Below are 17,131 nucleotides of genomic sequence, written 5' to 3'. Positions count from 1 at the left end.
GTGTGTGTTTGACTGGAAAATGTTTTAAAACTTGTAATAAAGGGTTTTTGAAATTCAAATTCTCTCTCTCTCTCTCTCTCTCTCTCTCTCTCTCTCTCTCTCTCTCTCTCTCTCCATTGACTTTAGTGCTCTGGTTTAAGTAGCTGACTCACACTTTTCCTTTCCTTTCAACTCCTTCATTTAACTCTTTGAATCAGACCGCGCACGAATCTGGCCTCTATTATACGCTCCGCGACTTAATGGACTCCAGAAAATGATTTAATAACGTTAATTAAAAGCAAGCCAGATGAATTTCGGGGTCATGTGTGCGGGACTCGGCTCTTTTTCTCTGGAGGACATTTGGCACTGATTTCAGTAGAAACCAAACCCTGTCAGTTTAATTATAATGCCAAGTCATGAACCCCAGCTGTAGATGTGAAGTTTCATCATCTACTCGCCCACGTGTTGATCCAAACCCTCCATATTTGGTGGAAATACAGGAATACCATTAATCTGTGTTTTAGAATCAGTCAATCGTTGTTTAGACACTTGAGTTTGGATAAATGGGACATTGAATCCTGCTTTTTAAAAGTTGTTTTTGAGGTCATAATCTGTCAGAGAAGTCGTGCTTTTCACCAGGTGTAGAGTGTAAATCTCATCTGAAACAGACACACTGTAATCATCCCTAAATATGCCGACCACAACCGCTTGAAAGTGCTGTGGCGGGGAAAACGAAAATGTCCCATCTGGATGACAGCTTGTGATATCTTTCATGTGCACATCACCCATCGTCTCCTACCATACGCTTTTTCAGAGACTTCAGGTTGACTTAAAATCCCACAGTTTCGACATCCGATCTCTCCTCGTGTTTCTGAAAGCTCTTGGAGATGAGGAGGTGGTCATGGTTGAACACGAATCCCAATTTGTCAAGCCCTCAGATTTATGTGTCATTTGACAAACGAGAACCTCTGTGTTGAATGAGAAGCAAGACACAAGACACATGATAAAGGCCCTGTTTACTCCTGGTATTAAGATGCGTTTTGATCAATTGGATCACAAGTAGACGACAGAAACACAAACCTGTTTACACCTGGTGTTTTAATCCGTCTCTTTTGTCCACTTTCAACCACTTCTGTCCTGATTTCTTTGAGGGGAGGGTCTATGGATGGGTAAATGTGTATTTTTCTGATCGTTCCATCTAATGGATGAAATAAACTCACGCAATTTACATACAGGGTTTGATATTCACACATGCCAAATATGGGTAAAATCAACTGTGGCGGGTAATGCTGTCAAATCACTAGTGAATGTGGCGTGTTACTCACTATGTTTAGTCACTTTGCTGGGGAAGTCCGTGTAAGCCAAATCTGCCCAGATTTAGCGCACATACTCAACTCGTGAGTCATCGTGATATATTAAATCCAGTGTATTGTGCAGAATCTGCTCATATTTGGCTTACTTGAACACACACTTCACTACGCAACAAATAACTTGTTCATTTGCATTGAAGCAATAGCGAAGATTAAAAAGCACTTGGTTAACACAAAAAGACAGTTATTTTCCAACATCCTACATTACTTTGATGTTCTTTGTACTGTATTGATCTGTCCACCTTAAATACATTTTTGATGTAAAGGATGAGGATGAAAGAGGAAGGGAAGAGATGATGGATGACAGGATTTAGTTTGAATAAGAAATGAATGTATGAAATCCAAATTTGATAATATATAAGCTGTGATGTATAGTAAATCTGGTTTATTTTTTTGGCTAGTAGAAGTTTTGAATGGCTGGTAACTTAAAAATGTAGTAGCCAAATTGGCCGGTAAGTGAAAAGGTTCATTTCAAACCCTGTTTACATATGAACACGACCGGAGACGATGGAAAAACACGGAGAGCGTCAGCTTTAGTTTCTGGTCTCACAGACACAAGACCAGCCGAACGAGTGTTTGTTAGAAATCAGGAATGGTGAGAGAACTTTGTGTTTAGTACATTTTTCATCTTCAAACCAAACTTGTGTCTTCAGCCGCCAGTATAAACTCCGTCTAGCTAGAGCTCTTCCCATAATGTTTACTCTTTAGGTCAGTAGGTGGAGAGTAGACGGTCTTTTGTGGCCGTTTAAACACATTCGACCACAAGAGTGTTTATACTACGAAAGCAATCCAGTTGCAATGTGTTTTCAAGTGGTCAAAAGTGGACAAGCTTAAACAGTTTCAGACACAGTTTACACCTGTATTCAGTCTTGTCCACTTGTGATCCAATCGACCAAAGCATCTTAACACAATGGGCCCTGTCATACACCAAGTGTGACACAAGTGTTTTGCTAGTTTCAGCCCGACGCAGTTTTCATTTTTCACGCCCTGCGCCGCGTTGTTTAAATAGCAAATGCATTTCCGCCCCATGGGCTGCTGGTCTGAGAACCAGGTGTGTGTTCTGGCGCATTGTTGAAGCATTGCTGTTTTGAGGAACTGAAATAGACTGAGCCATTGACCAACTGAAATCTGCTCTAAAGTCAATGGCGCAACATTTTTTAACAGCATGTTAGTAATGTGCGTACGCTATGCTTATTACACACGCTTTAGACCATGCGCTTATATCCTTAAAATAGGGCTCCAGGTGTAAACAGGGCCTAAAATGAAAGAGGAACACAGAAGGGTTGGCGAGTGTGTAGTTGAGAAGCTGTTAACTCTTGTGTTGTGTGTCTTCAGCGGGCTGACGCACGAGTCTCATGCGCGGGACGTGGAGCAGGTGTACCTGCGCTGTGCCGAAGGCTCTCTGGAGTGGCTCTATCCCACAGGAGCCGTGATCGTGAACCTGCGCCCCAACCTGCCGTCCTCCACGCTCCTCCTCGTCTGCCTGAAGCCCCGGAGGGACTCGCGCGGGGCCACGCTGTTCCTGGAGCGGGCCGGGGAGCTGCGGCCGCTGCTGTCGGAGGAGGAGCAGGCCGCCGGGGTCGTGCGCTGCTTCGGCCTCCAGGAGGGGGCGCTGTTCGTGGAGGCGTCCGCGCGCCGGGACATCAGCCGCAGGGTCACTGCCTTTCAGTATCAGCTGATCCCCACGCAGACGCAAGGAGACCGGCCCTACTCACCTGCAGGTACAGCTCACACACCCGACACAAAATCTGGAGAACAACGAAAAAGGTTCTGATGGGAAGGTTCGGCAGGAACGGCAGGTTCTGCCTACTAGCCTTTACTCACCCTGAAGTCATCCTAGGTGTATATGACATTCTTCTTTCAGACGAAAACAATCTGAGTTAAATTAAAAAATGTCCTGGCTCTTCCAAACTTTATAATGGCAGTGAATGGCCGTTTCTGTTTTGAAGTCCATAAAAGTGCATCTATCCATCATAAAAGTGCATCTATCCATCATTAAAGTGCATCTATCCATCATAAAAGTGCATCTATCCATCATTAAAGTGCATCTATCCATCATAAAAGTGCATCTATCCATCATTAAAGTGCATCTATCCATCATACAGTGCATCTATCCATGATAAAAGTGCATCTATCCATGATAAAAGTGCATCTATCCATCATAAAAACGCATCAACGCATTAAGTTTACACACATTTCCTTCAACCCTAAAACACAACACAATAATGCAATGTGTAATTCAAAATACCGGTACTCAATATGAAAAATCAATATGAAAAAAAGTTCTTCATATTAACACAGTATATTGGACCCTATTTTTACAGACTTTTCTTATGATATTCAATCTTGTTCTCCATATTTATGCATTGTGTCTGAAATGCCTTTAAAATATGATTTTTTTTTTCCCAGTCAAGAATCAAAATAAAGTTAGTAATAAGAATCAGACGTTTCCACTTTTTTTTTTTTTTTTTACCAATTGAACACACACAAAATGTATTTTATTTATATGCACCTATTTAACAATGCACAATAATATTATTGTCTAATACAGAAAAAAAACAATAATATTCACTTACTTTTTCGTATTTCAAGTTTATATACTATAGTATTTGTTAATATTTTGTATTAGCTTTTTTTTTTTTTTAAGTTTTTGTAATTTTTTGTTAGTTTAATATTTCTATTATTTATTTACATTTATTATTATATTATTATTATTTAAGTTTCAGAAATTTTTGTGCTTCAACTTCCGTTTCTATTTTTTGTTTTAAGTTTAAGGTTTTCATCTAATATTTATCTTTTTTCTGATTGATTTATTGACTTTATTGATTATTTGTTCATTGCTTATGTAATGGCCAATGCTTTGGCAATACTGTACAAGTCATGCCAATAAAGCTCATTTGAATTGAATTGAGAGAGAGAGAGAGAGAGAGAGAGAGAGAGAGAGAGAGTGAGAGTTGGGGGTCGAATAACAACACTGTCAAATGGCCGTCATCCTCATGAAAGACTGGTTTAGAGAGGTAGTAAATGACCCTGTTAAATCTGAAGCCCAGACAGAACATCGCCCCCCCGACGCTCCATGTTCAGCCTGACAGAAGATAATAAACAGTGTAATCAAGAGGTGTGCGGGGTCAAGCAGACTGTAGAGCTGTCAATCACAGTCCACTCGGCTAGTTTCACATCAAAGCTGCAGTTCAGGAGAGACGAGCTGAATGCTTTCAGGAGGGATTTATAATCGGATAACACACAGCTGTCTGTAGAGGATCACAGTCTGAATGCTCAAATACCCTTTTCTCCACATAGACCCAGCTAACAGGGAATGTTCTCAGAACGTTCTTCCAGTAACATTAACAGAATGTTCGTTTAAAGTCTGGAATAATGTTCTAAAAACGTAAAAATGTTACTACTTGTTTCAAAAATTCTAATAATGTTCCAAATGGAATGTTCCCTTAATTTTCAAGAACTTTCAAGAACATTCATAGAACATTCATAACCGATGTTTTCTTAACTCAATGGGACCGTTAGCGAAACATGTTAGTGTTAGCTGCGCAGATAGCTGGTGTTCCGTCCAGAATCCGAGTCTTTCCTCCGTTTCCCTTCCCCCTCTCTTTTCCCTGTTTCCCACACAACGTTCCCAGATGGTTTGTCTTTATAAACATCTAAGTCCTGAGGTGTCCTGAGCTCCTCACCTGCTGGTCTCACTCACTGTGTGTGTGTGTGTGTGTGTGTGTGTGTGTGTGTGTGTGTGTGTGTGTGTGTGTGTGTGTCAGTGAAAAGAGTTTTTAAGAATATCTTGAGCAATGAAAGTTGACCCTGATTTACACATGCTCAAGCTCCAAAAGGGCAAAACATACCAGAAAGCGTAGACAATATGACTTAAAATATGACTCAAATCTCTGAACAAATTTAAATATTTTCATCATATGGCTATCAATTTTTTTTTTTTTTTTTTTTTTTTTGTTCAACTTTAACTAAAGTCCGCAGCGTTCACAAATTGTGTAAATTTTAATTTTAATCTAATTTTATTTTGCAATTTATATTGAACAATTAAGGTTTATAAATAAAACTTAAAAATAATCATTAGATAATTTTCTGTAAAAAGTGATTCAACAATATAAATCTAAAACCTAAAAATAACCATTACAAAAACTTTGTTTGTGTGTTATTTTTAACCATTTGAGAATGTACTGTGTCATTTATTTTGTTGTCTAATTTTTTTATTTTTTTATACTGTGAACTTTTTTTTATAATATAAAAAAATCATACCTTGGAAGGCCATTATTATATGGTTCCCACAAATGGGAAGCAAACACTAACATTAGGCGAAGGTTCAAAAGCGAAGGTTAACGTTCCCATAATGTTCAGAGAACGTTCAGATATTATGTTTTCATGATTTTAGCAAAATATTATATTCCTGTTGGCTGGGAAGTCACACAAAAATAACAAAGATAAGTCACATTCACATCACAAGTACAAGTCACGTTGTATTATTACAGTCAGAAATTATGTAAAATACCTGTAAATAAAAAAAGTTTTTTTTTTTAATCATTGTAAAAATAAAACCTTTAAGGAACATTACTTTATTGTTTCCAACAAACTAACCAAACTCTCTGATTAGAGGAAGGTTCTGTGAGTTGTAAGTGTTGTAATGTTTGTCTGAACAGCTGATCTGAGGTCTGTGTGATCAGGGCGAGTGGGGGAGGAAGTGTTGAAAGAGACGCTTCAGTGTGTCTGAGTGAGCTTGTGTTAAATCATTTACATTTACTTTCACAAATGCTTTTGTCCTAAAGGCGAATCTGAAGGAAATGCTTAACATTTACATGATACTCAGAGTGTGAGTCTTAACAGATTGTGATGAGACGATAAACAGACAATGTCTCTCCATCATACTGTCTTTGTGAGAACATTCAAAGGCAAACATGCAGCGCAACCACTGTAGTTTGATTCATTCCTGATTCGTTTGAATCATCAGATGTGATTCATCTGAGCATCTGACTCACTCACTCGAAACATGACAGCTGATGCAACAGTTTTGTAATAATGATATAGTCATTTTGAAATCATTAAACCACATTAATGCTACTGTAATGTTAAACTGTGCATCTTTAAAAAATGTTACTAAAATATAATTTTTTATGCATTTGTTTTGAGGAATCATTTTGGTTCCCAGAACCTAATTTTGAATATTTGTATTATTTACAATTCAAGCTTAAAAGCCTTTTTAAACGCACATCTGTTTGTGTCACAGCCCTGTGTGTTATCACTCAGTCGAGACCCCTGGGTTTGATGATTATAATGATGATAACACTATCTAGACGGGGTCAGAGGGCAAAGGTCAGAGGTCACAGGAGCTCAGGCACAGCTGGAGTGTGTGTGTGTGACGCAGACGTGTCTGAGGAGGAAGTGTGTCACACTAATGTAAGGTGTGTGTGTGTGTGTGTGTGTTTCAGCTGCATGCAGACCCTGCACTGATGACCAGCTGCTCATGGCGCTCTGCACCAGCGACTTTGGTAAGAAACTATTTACCGTATTATCCTCCTGAGATGTCATCATTTACCGCATCTTCCAGAACATAAGCTGCACCTGACTATAATATAGCAAAAGGAACTTTGACTGACATTCTGGTTTAGAACAAATGTTTTTCCAGTACACTCTAAAAAATGCTGGGTTGTTTTAACCCAATGTTGGGTCAAATATGGACTAACACAACGTTGGGTTAAAAATGCAATTTAAAAATGGACAAATTGCATTTTGGACAAAATCAAAAATGGACAAAAATGCAATTTAAAAATGGACAAATTGCATTGGTTACATTAAAAATGTAACCCAACGGCTGGGTTTGTCCATTTTTAAATTGCATTTTTTAACCCAACGTTGTGTTAGTCCATATTTGACCCAACATTGGGTTAAAACAACCCAGCATTTTTTAGAGTGTAACGTTAATAGAACGTTTGTTCAAAGTTATCTGGTCTTTAACAATGTTCTCAAAACTTTAGCACAAAAACATTATTTATACATCAATAATGGAGCTTTTTTTTTTTTTTTTTTTCTGAAACAGTTTAGTTGGATTTTGATCTAACTTTTTTTTGTGATTAACAACTCACATATGTGTTCTCTTAGTATCATGTGTTATTCGGTACAAATATAGAATGATTTAAGTAAAATTTGACTTTGAACGGGAGTTGTGCTTTGTTTCAATCGTCCCGCCTGTGCGGGACGGTTGAAACACAGGGGTGGGACGGATGAAACATAACAGTTTAAACGGCAACTATTCATCTAATGCTTATTTTTGTGAACAATATCTGACAAGTAACTTATGTACATATTGTTACAAACATATTTTGTAATTTATTTTAATTTAAAGGTTCATATTAACCATTTTTGTTCTGTCGCCCAATAAATAATCGGCGATAAGCCTATGCGCATTTTGTAATCTTTCTAATAGGCTATTTTGACGAAGATAAACAAATCCGTTTACAATTAATTTCCTTACATTTCTTCCTTGAGTCATATTGAGTGTTTGCTAGTTGAATAGCCTGTTATTATGAAGAAAACGAGGTCAACCAGAAGACCATAAATTACATTTATTGAAGATTGAAGATTGGACAATTGATGATTATTACAGAGATAGCATGTGTTTTGTAATTGAAAATTAATTTGCATTAAAAGAAACACAAGTCTAGAAACAGTATATGAATCTATGAACAGTATAGGCTATGACCAGGTTTAACGGGCAGGACGCGCGGGCGGGACGGTTGAAACACTGTTTCAACCGTCCCGACAGCGCCTCCTGTCATTTAAACCTCTTTTGCCCTTAAACTAAAAAACTCTGATATTGCACACTTAAGGGTGTGTTGCAGTACTAATACACCTGCCGCATTATCATTACAATTGCACATGAAACAATAAACCCAACTTGTCAGTCAAAAAAAAGTACCGCACGAAAGAATTCACTTACAGCACTCAAAAACAGCTTTGCGGCTTTAACTCCAAAACGGCACGACGTAAAGAAGAAATGTTTTCGCGGGTATGGTAGGCATTGCGTGCTGTACGTGCTGACGAAATTTGACGTACATGACGTGAGTGGTTTTCAAGGAAATCTCAGTGTTTCATCCGTCCCGCGTTTCAATCGTCCCGCCTCTCCCCTACTGCTTGTTTCAGAGAACATTCCAAAGTAACTTTTTCATAATGTTTGAAGATGATAAAATGGAATGTTCACGCAACGTTCAAATAACCAAGAAAAAAAAAACGTTTTTAAAAATTTTTGGACATTTTTAACATTAAGAGAATGTTTTAAAAACTTAATAGGAACATTAGCAAAACATTCTTAGAACATATTTGTCAACACATTAGTCTCATTGTTGTGAGAAAAATAACAGATAATTCGCATTGGTATATAAAAGTCATATTTTATTATTGCATTGATTAATAATGTAAAATACCAGTAAGTAAATAAAAAAATTTTTTAATTTAAAAAAATATATATTAAACACTGTAAACATGTATTTTAGCTCCTCTCACTTCACAACAAATCCTTTAAACTGAACAATGTTCAGAACAAGAATGAAAACTACAAGTTTAAAACAAACATAAATTACAGTGGCGTTCATTATAACAGCGTTTATTATAATCCACTAGCTGAAAGTCAAAATAACCATTACAAAAAGCTGTTTTTGTGTTATTTTTAGTTGTTTAAATATTATAAAAACACTTACTGCAACATTATGAGAAGTTTATTTTATAGTTGTAAAATTAAACTACCAGTGTCTGGAAAACGCGTTACACACAATAAACTTGGGCTCTTGTATTCGGCATGAATATAAATGTTTTGCATGCGTGACATTAAATGCATAATATAAGCAAATTTACAACATGTGACCTTGGACCACAAAACCAGTCACAAGGGTCAAGCTGAATAAATAAGCTTTCCATTGATGTATGGTTTGTTAGGATAGGACAATATTTGGTCGAGATACAACTATTGAAAATCTGGAATCTGAGGGTGCAGAAAAATCGAAACATTGAGAAAATTGCCCTTAAAGTTGTTCATTTATGTTGGCGATTGTGCTGCATTCACTCACAAAAATCGATTTTTCATATATTTGCAGTAGGAAATGTACAAAATATCGTCATGGAACATTCTTTACTTAATATCCTCATGATTTTTGGCATCAAATAAAAATGGATAATTTTGACCCATACAATGTATTGTTGGCTATTGCCACAAATAAACCCGTGCGACTTGTTTTGTGGTCCAGGGTCACATATAAGTGGTGCATGTTTCAGATGATGAAAACATTGTGTAGTTAATGCTGTGTGTGTGTGTGTGTGTCAGCGGTGCGCGGCAGGATTCATCACGTGGAGGATGATGATGATGATGAAGGTCAGGTGTCTGTGCTGCTGTGGTTGAGTCGTGTGTATCGTCAGAAGAGCGGTGTGTTCGTGTCGGTGCGCGGGCGCTGGACGGGGCGAGTGAAGATGCCGGTGCGCTGTGAGCCGCGCGCGGGACAGGAGGAGTTCCTCTTCACAGGACACCTGCGCTTCGGAGAGCCCTGGGTCACGTGTGCTCCGCTGTACACACACTTCAGCACACTGTACCGCTCCGCTCTCCGCGCGGGAACCAACCCCTGCCACATACACACAGACTGAGACACACACACACTGCAAGATCAGGGAAACATTTCACCCCGAAATCAAGAGAAATCATATTTAAACAGTTTATCTTACAAAACACATTCTCAGCACCGCACTGCATCCAGATGTTTTACTTTTTCAATTATGTTTTATTTTGATTAATTTGTCATTTATTATTTTCAGTACTGCAATTATGTATAAATATTTCACTCAACATTTAAATACTTTAAAAAAAAAATATTATTACTGTTATAATTATAATATTTTTTTATTATATATTATTTTACAATTATTATTATTAGGCAATAATAATAATATTAAAATATTAACACAGTATTTAAATAGTAAAATATTTATACATATATTTGCAGTACTAAATAATAATTAGAATGTGTTCGTATTTTTGTCATAAAAATTGGGGATATTTGTCTTTATTGTCATGAGACGATAATTGTCACAATTTAATTTTGTAATTTTGTTTATGCAGAATATGATTTGTTGTTTATCTGTGTTGATTTTGGGGTGAACTCAGGCCTGGATGTGCTGTTGGCGGGTTTCTGAGATGGGAATGGGATCTACAGTGGTTCCAGATGGACAGATCTCAGTCAGGAATCCTCCTAAAGTTGCTGTTCTTGCTTTCTGTCTGATTTCATACGTCTGAAACCGATACAGAGAAAGTGTGTCGTAACACTGTGTGTGTGTATCATGAGCTCTTGCCTGCTGCGAGAGGATGGCGGTGCTTTTCTTAAAAGCTTTGTTTATAGTTATAGAGCGGTCGATTCTTCTGACTGACGTCTGGAGTGTGTTCACATGTGCGTTTGTGTGTGTTTATGCTGTATGTGTGTTTGTTGAGTTGCCTTTTCTGTTCCTTGGACTCAGAACGAGTCTGGAATAAAACACTCTTTATAGAAACCTGTATGTGAGTGTTTTCTGTTAATCTTCTCAAATGTGGAGAAAATTGCAACATTTTCAAATGATCGTGCGAAAGCTTCCAGCTACACAAGCCTGGTGTCATAGTGCAGTGTAATAGTTTTTCCCATCCCACGTTACATTCACATATAAACACAGCGCTTAATTTCAGCTCTTTTTCCCCATTCCACTGCCCGTGTCTCACCAGCCCTAAGAAACGTTACCCAAGCGCCATTATAGACCTTATTCAGAGCAGCACCATCCCAGACAGAACATAGTGTCGGCCCAAGTCTGGCCCACATCTGGTACACTTGGATTCTACACAGCCCAGATGTGGACCGGATCTGGGCCGAAACTATGTTGCTGTCTGGGGAGACCGGTATGAAAGCGAGGCTGTGAGGGACAGACTTACCGTGTTTGCAATGGCATCTGCTGTAAAAAGCTGCATAAAGCTCCTAGATCACTTATAATTCTCCACAGCTTATTGTCAGATGATTTTGGTCTACTGAAAGGTATTGTTGAAGTAACAATCTAAAAACCTAAAAATAAACACTTTAAATAACAGCACAACCCACTGAAGAGATGTACGTCTATTCCTCACAGCCTCGCTTTCGTGTGATGTAAAAATCAGTATTCATCTAACCCTTACTGTCAAAGCAGGTTCAACATGTTGATATCTTCACATCCGCTTTAATGAGACATTTGAGGGAATCTCTTATATTAGAGTAACCTTCTGTGTTTGCTGGGTTAACAAATGCCTTGGCATTATAAGTTGCAGCTCATCAGTGGTTATTATTTTGAAGAAATAATATTATTTTAGAGTCATAAAGTGTAACAGATTTTTCCACTCATTTCTACAAACATAACCAAGGCCACATGGGCACTGAAATAGTAACCGAACAAATCTGTCCAACTTTATTTCTGTCTAAAAAAATATAATGCTAAGAAAAGCATTGCATTACAAAAGCTGAATACATTGCAGATGCCATTTCATGTTGTTGATGGTGTTCACCTTTTTACCACCTTTAGCCTATTATAAGTTAAGAGTTTACAAAAATGTTACACAACACTGCCAGTCTCATTAACCGTGTGTGACACTGAAAACAAAGTTTCTTCATGTGAAATATGAACCTTTCTTCAGCGCTTTACTGTTTTTCCGCATATTACTGCCAAGTTGAATTGTTGGACCCGTGTGTGACTCCAGCATGAGTCCACGGATAAACTCCTAAATTATTGACGTGTTGGACATTCATTTTATTGCACTGAATGTTCTCTCAAACTTTTTTTTTTTTTTTTTTTTTGGAAAAGCATGCACCGATAAATCATTCACTATAACTTCGAGAACATGCAAGTAAACAAAGTCAGTTTTGTCATTGCCAGATTGGTGCATTTCTGCCCCCCTAGTGATGATTAGTAATATCTGGATAAGTGTTTTCTACCAATCAGTGTTATGTTACAAATCAACGTTATGTTACAAATCAGCGCTGTTACAAATCAGTAATGCTACAAATCAGCGTTATTACAAATCAACAAAATTTTTACAAATTAGCGTAATGTTACAAATGAGCATTGTTACAAATCAGCGTTGTTACAAATCAGTGTCGTTACAAATCAACGTTGTTACAAATCAGCGTTATGTTACAAATCATCATTGTTACAAATCAACTTAATGTTACAAATTAGTGTAATGTTACAAATCAGCATTATGTTACAAATCATCATTGTTACAAACCAGCGTTATGTTACAAATCAGTGTTATGTTACAAATCAGCATTGATACAAATCAACTTATTTTTACAAATTAGCGCAATGTTACAAATTAGCATTGTTACAAATCAGCATTGTTATGCAAACCAGCGTTATGTTACAAATCAGCATTGATACAAATCAACTTATTTTTACAAATTAGCGTAATGTTACAAATTTGCATTGTTACAAATCAGCATTGTTACAATCAGTGTCGTTACAAATCAGCATTGTTACAAATCAGTGTTGTTACAAATCAGCGTTATGGTATAAATCAGCGTCGTTACAAATCAATGTTATGTTACAAATCAGTGTCATTACAAATCAGCGTTTATGTTACAAATCACCATAGTTACAAATCAGCGTTGTTACAAATCAGTGTTGTTACAAATCAGCGTTATGTTACAAATCAGCGTCGTTACAAATCAGTGTCGTTACAAATCAATGTTATGTTACAAATCAGTGTCGTTACAAATCAATGTTATGTTACAAATCAGCGTAGTTACAAATCAGCGTAGTTACAAATCAGCGTTATGTTACAAATCATCATTGTTACAAATCAGCATTGTTACAAATCATTATTGTTACAAATCAGTGTTATGTTACAAATCAACTTAATGTTACAAATTAGCGTTGTTATAAATCAGCGTTGTTACAAATCAGCGTTGACGTTGTTACAAATCAGCGTAATGTTACAAATCATCATTGTTACAAATCAGCGTTGTTACAAATCAACTTAATGTTACAAATTAGCGTAATGTTACAAATCATCATTGTTACAAATCAGCGTTATGTTACAAATCAGCGTAATGTTACAAATCATCATTGTTACAAATCAGCGTTGTTACATATCAGTGTTATGTTACAAATCAGCATTGTTCCAAATCAGCGTTATGTTACAAATCAACTTAATGTTACAAATTAGCGTAATGTTACAAATCAGCATTGTTACAAATCAGTGTTATGTTACAAATCAGCGTTGTTTTCAGCCCAATTAGAGAACAAGTAAACCTATTGTTTTTTGTTGTTGTTGTTCTTTTGTTTTGTATTTGATCCTGTATTCCTCCAGCATTGTTCAGAGTTCTGCAAACTCCCTATCTGTCGGAGATTTCCCGTAATGTATCCAGCCAGAAGTGGGCTGATCTCCAGCCGGAGTGAACACATGAGTCCAGCACTATCATCTGATCCGTGTGAATGTCTCGAATGCTCGTCGTCTTAAGACTTTCACCCGCTCAGCTGTCTCAAGCACGTCTGGAATGAAAGCACAGATAACTGAGACACGGCTCTGAGTGTGTGACGGGTTATTATTAACAACGCTGCTCTTTCCGCTCTTTCCTCCCTCTCTGTCTGAGTCTCTGCTGGAAGCCAGTAAAATCATCACGACTAATTGTTTGTGTTTTAACTGTACAGTGTTGTTCTGTAATTGAGCACTGTTCGCATATTTTCTGTATTGATGACATGCTTCCCAGACAGCAACATAGTGTGGAATCCACGTGTGCCAGATGTGGGCTTAACAATTATAGAACTTAACAATTATAGTGACATGTTTGCTAACGAAATAAACCAATTAAAAGCCGCCGCCCTTGCCGGAGCTCGCCGCCACAGTTGAACGCACAGTTATTCTCAATCACCACTTGACTTGTTAATTTAACACTTGGGGTTTTGCTGTGTTGTTCAGGTGTGTTTGACTGGAGTTGGAGATCCCTGCTTTAGGAACTCCAGCCTTTTGAGTTCTTTGCGAGCAAACGCAAAGTTTCTCAGGGGAACTCAAAACTTTAGCGATCATTACCAATATTTTTTTTTCCCATCACCATGATCCTAGGGGCTTCATACTGCTCAATTGTCTGTAAAAAGTAATTTGTATATTAGTACACCAATGGTTTCTATTATTAGATTGGTATTTGTTATATCATTTTATTTTGTTGTAGTAATCATAAACACGTCACAGCACAAAATAGCGTTTCACTTTGTTATCATTATTTTCCTATAGCGGCCGATACATTCACAGGAAACAGCTTTGAAAATGAGGTGGATATTCATGTGTGTCTGTTTTTTGCTCAGAGTGAAGCACACGCGCCCTGCACACGCTATCCTGATCCTCCAGACACCCAACACCTCGGACACACATCCCAGAGCCGGACACCCAACACTCCCTCCGGCACACGCGCTTCATTTATTAGGGCGAGTCTCTGCTGTCAGGGGTCAGTGAGACCTCAGGTCATCAGCAACATATGTGTGGCCTGTGGTCAGCTGGAGAAGAGCTGAGCAAAGAGAAGCTAAACATGACTACATGCAATATAATTATACTCTTAGAATATAGCGCACCCTGGTGGATGATATAGGTAATGTGTGGAAGCCTAGTTTTTTGAGATGGTCCTCACTGCAGAACACGAAATCCAGATCCAACTCCTCCCACCTTACATATACCTAAACCTACCCATCTCCACCCCCTGATCCCTAAACCCACCCCTAAACCTACCAATCTCCACCCCTTAGATCTGGATCCAACTCCGCCCCCTGGATCTCCTGTACTGCAGTGAGTTGCTACTGAGTTTTTCCACATAACAACAAAACATGATTTTGTTAATCATAAATAATTATGACATAAAATGTTGAGTCATTACAATTATGATATAAAATTGGTATTTGTTAAATTATGATTTAAGGTAAAAGCAGAAACATTGTTTTTTCATACACTGGTCAATTTGAGATTTTGGGCTATTTGGATTTTCCTAATGTGTTGTTTCTCAGACTTGTGGGAAGAAAGCATCAAAATATACTTTTAAATGTTTATTTTATTTGACTTTTTCTGTTTACGACTGTAGATTTCAAATTTTATTATATCTTTAAACCCGTTTTCTCAACATTTTTTAGGTTTTCTCCTGAGCCAGAAATCTCTTGCATACACCAAACTTTACAGTTTTATTCTTATCTATATTCTGAAGGTTTTTACAAAGGGGTTTGTTCATATACTGAAAAAAATGTGGAGTGACATTTACTTAAAAAAAGCTAGGCAACTTTTTCCACACAGAAAGTGCTTGTAATCTTTACTCGGGCTATTTCAATTAGTAATTAATTGTAAAAGTAATTAAATTGAACAAATTATAATTGAGTAATAATTAATCAAATTAATTCCTTAAAAGTTAACCATTTAAAATGAGTAAAATTTACAAAATATCTTTTATTGCCAACATTGAAGACACCTGGTGTTAACAAGCAGAATCACTGAAGGAGAAAACCATAATTAAAGTCACCATTGTGGAGATCAGTGTGTGTTTTAGTTGGGCTCTTGACCCTTAAATTATTAACTTTAAGTTTTGTTTGGCTGCTGTACCTGAGTTATAACAGCCAGATGAACAAATAGAAAAGGTGATCTGATGGTGTTGGTTGTGTTTTAACATAATCATTATTTCACAATCATTTGACCTGAATCACTGAACTCATATAGAGTCCAATTCATGAGTTAGGTGAACTATATTAATTATAGCAGCATTATATGTATAGCCTGTTCAATGAAATCCAAAAATCAATTAAATAAAAAAATTATATATATATACACACTTTTTTTAGGCACACACACACACATCAAGATTTTGCGTATGAATCTCAGCAATGGTGACAAACAGATCACCTCTGATCATAAGCTCATTATTTATTCATGCAGCAATGCATGATGGGAGCCATGAATGAGTTTTGATTGGTGGCACCCAGGATGCACTGCAACATGCTTTATAAATGTCACCATTGTTGAGATTCACAGGCTGATTATTGATGTCTGTGTGTCTCTTTTTTTGTATAAGAGAAACTTTTTGGAAATTATTTTTGTTTACATTGTAAAAGTTACAAATATTCTGCTGTACAAGGACAGTGCTGCTATAATTAATATAACTAAATTGGACTCTATATGAGTTCAGTGATTCAGGTCTAATGATTGTGAAATAATGATTATGTTAAAACACAACCAACACCATCAGATCACCTTTTCTATTTGTTCATCTGGCTGTTATAACTCATGTACAGCAGCCAAACGAAACTTAAAGTTAATAATTTAAGGGTCAAGAGCCCAACTAAAACACACACTGATCTCCACAATGGTGACTTTAATTATGGTTTTCTCCTTCAGTGATTCTGCTTGTTAACACCAGGTGTCTTCAATGTTGGCAATAAAAGATATTTTGTACATTTTACTCATTTTAAATGGTTAACTTTTAAGGAATTAATTTGATTAATTATTACTCAATTATAATTTGTTCAATTTAATTACTTTTACAATTAATTACTAATTGAAATAGCCCGAGTAAAGATTACAAGCACTTTCTGTGTGGAAAAAGTTGCCTAGCTTTTTTTAAGTAAATGTCACTCCACATTTTTTTCAGTGTATGTAATTTACAACATTTTATTCTTTTAAAAATGCTTTTTTTTTCTGGCTGTTGAGACTATTTTCTGATTTATGGAGTGATAAAAAGAGATATACAAATCCCTTCTGTAAAAACTTG

The 17,131-nt window shown here is 36.9% G+C and overlaps 1 protein-coding gene across 1 annotated transcript in view; it reads left to right on the top strand.

The window, feature by feature from the left end:
• metrnlb (meteorin like, glial cell differentiation regulator b) overlaps positions 1–10,208 on the top strand; it is an 11,531-nt gene extending 1,323 nt beyond the window's left edge. Inside the window, exons 2-4 of the mRNA XM_084106786.1 lie at positions 2,685–3,070; positions 6,797–6,856; positions 9,682–10,208. Of these exons, the coding sequence (XP_083962912.1) occupies positions 2,685–3,070; positions 6,797–6,856; positions 9,682–9,995 (760 nt within the window). The 3' untranslated portion in view covers positions 9,996–10,208. The remainder of the gene's footprint in view (positions 1–2,684; positions 3,071–6,796; positions 6,857–9,681) is intronic.
• Positions 10,209–17,131: the final 6,923 nt, after the last annotated feature.

The sequence above is a fragment of the Abramis brama genome, assembly GCF_963993115.1.
Source record: "Abramis brama genome assembly, chromosome: 2".
Taxonomy (NCBI): domain Eukaryota; kingdom Metazoa; phylum Chordata; class Actinopteri; order Cypriniformes; family Leuciscidae; genus Abramis; species Abramis brama.
The sequence above is the reverse complement of the archived record's forward strand: the minus strand, read 5'-3'. Positions and strand labels throughout refer to the sequence as shown.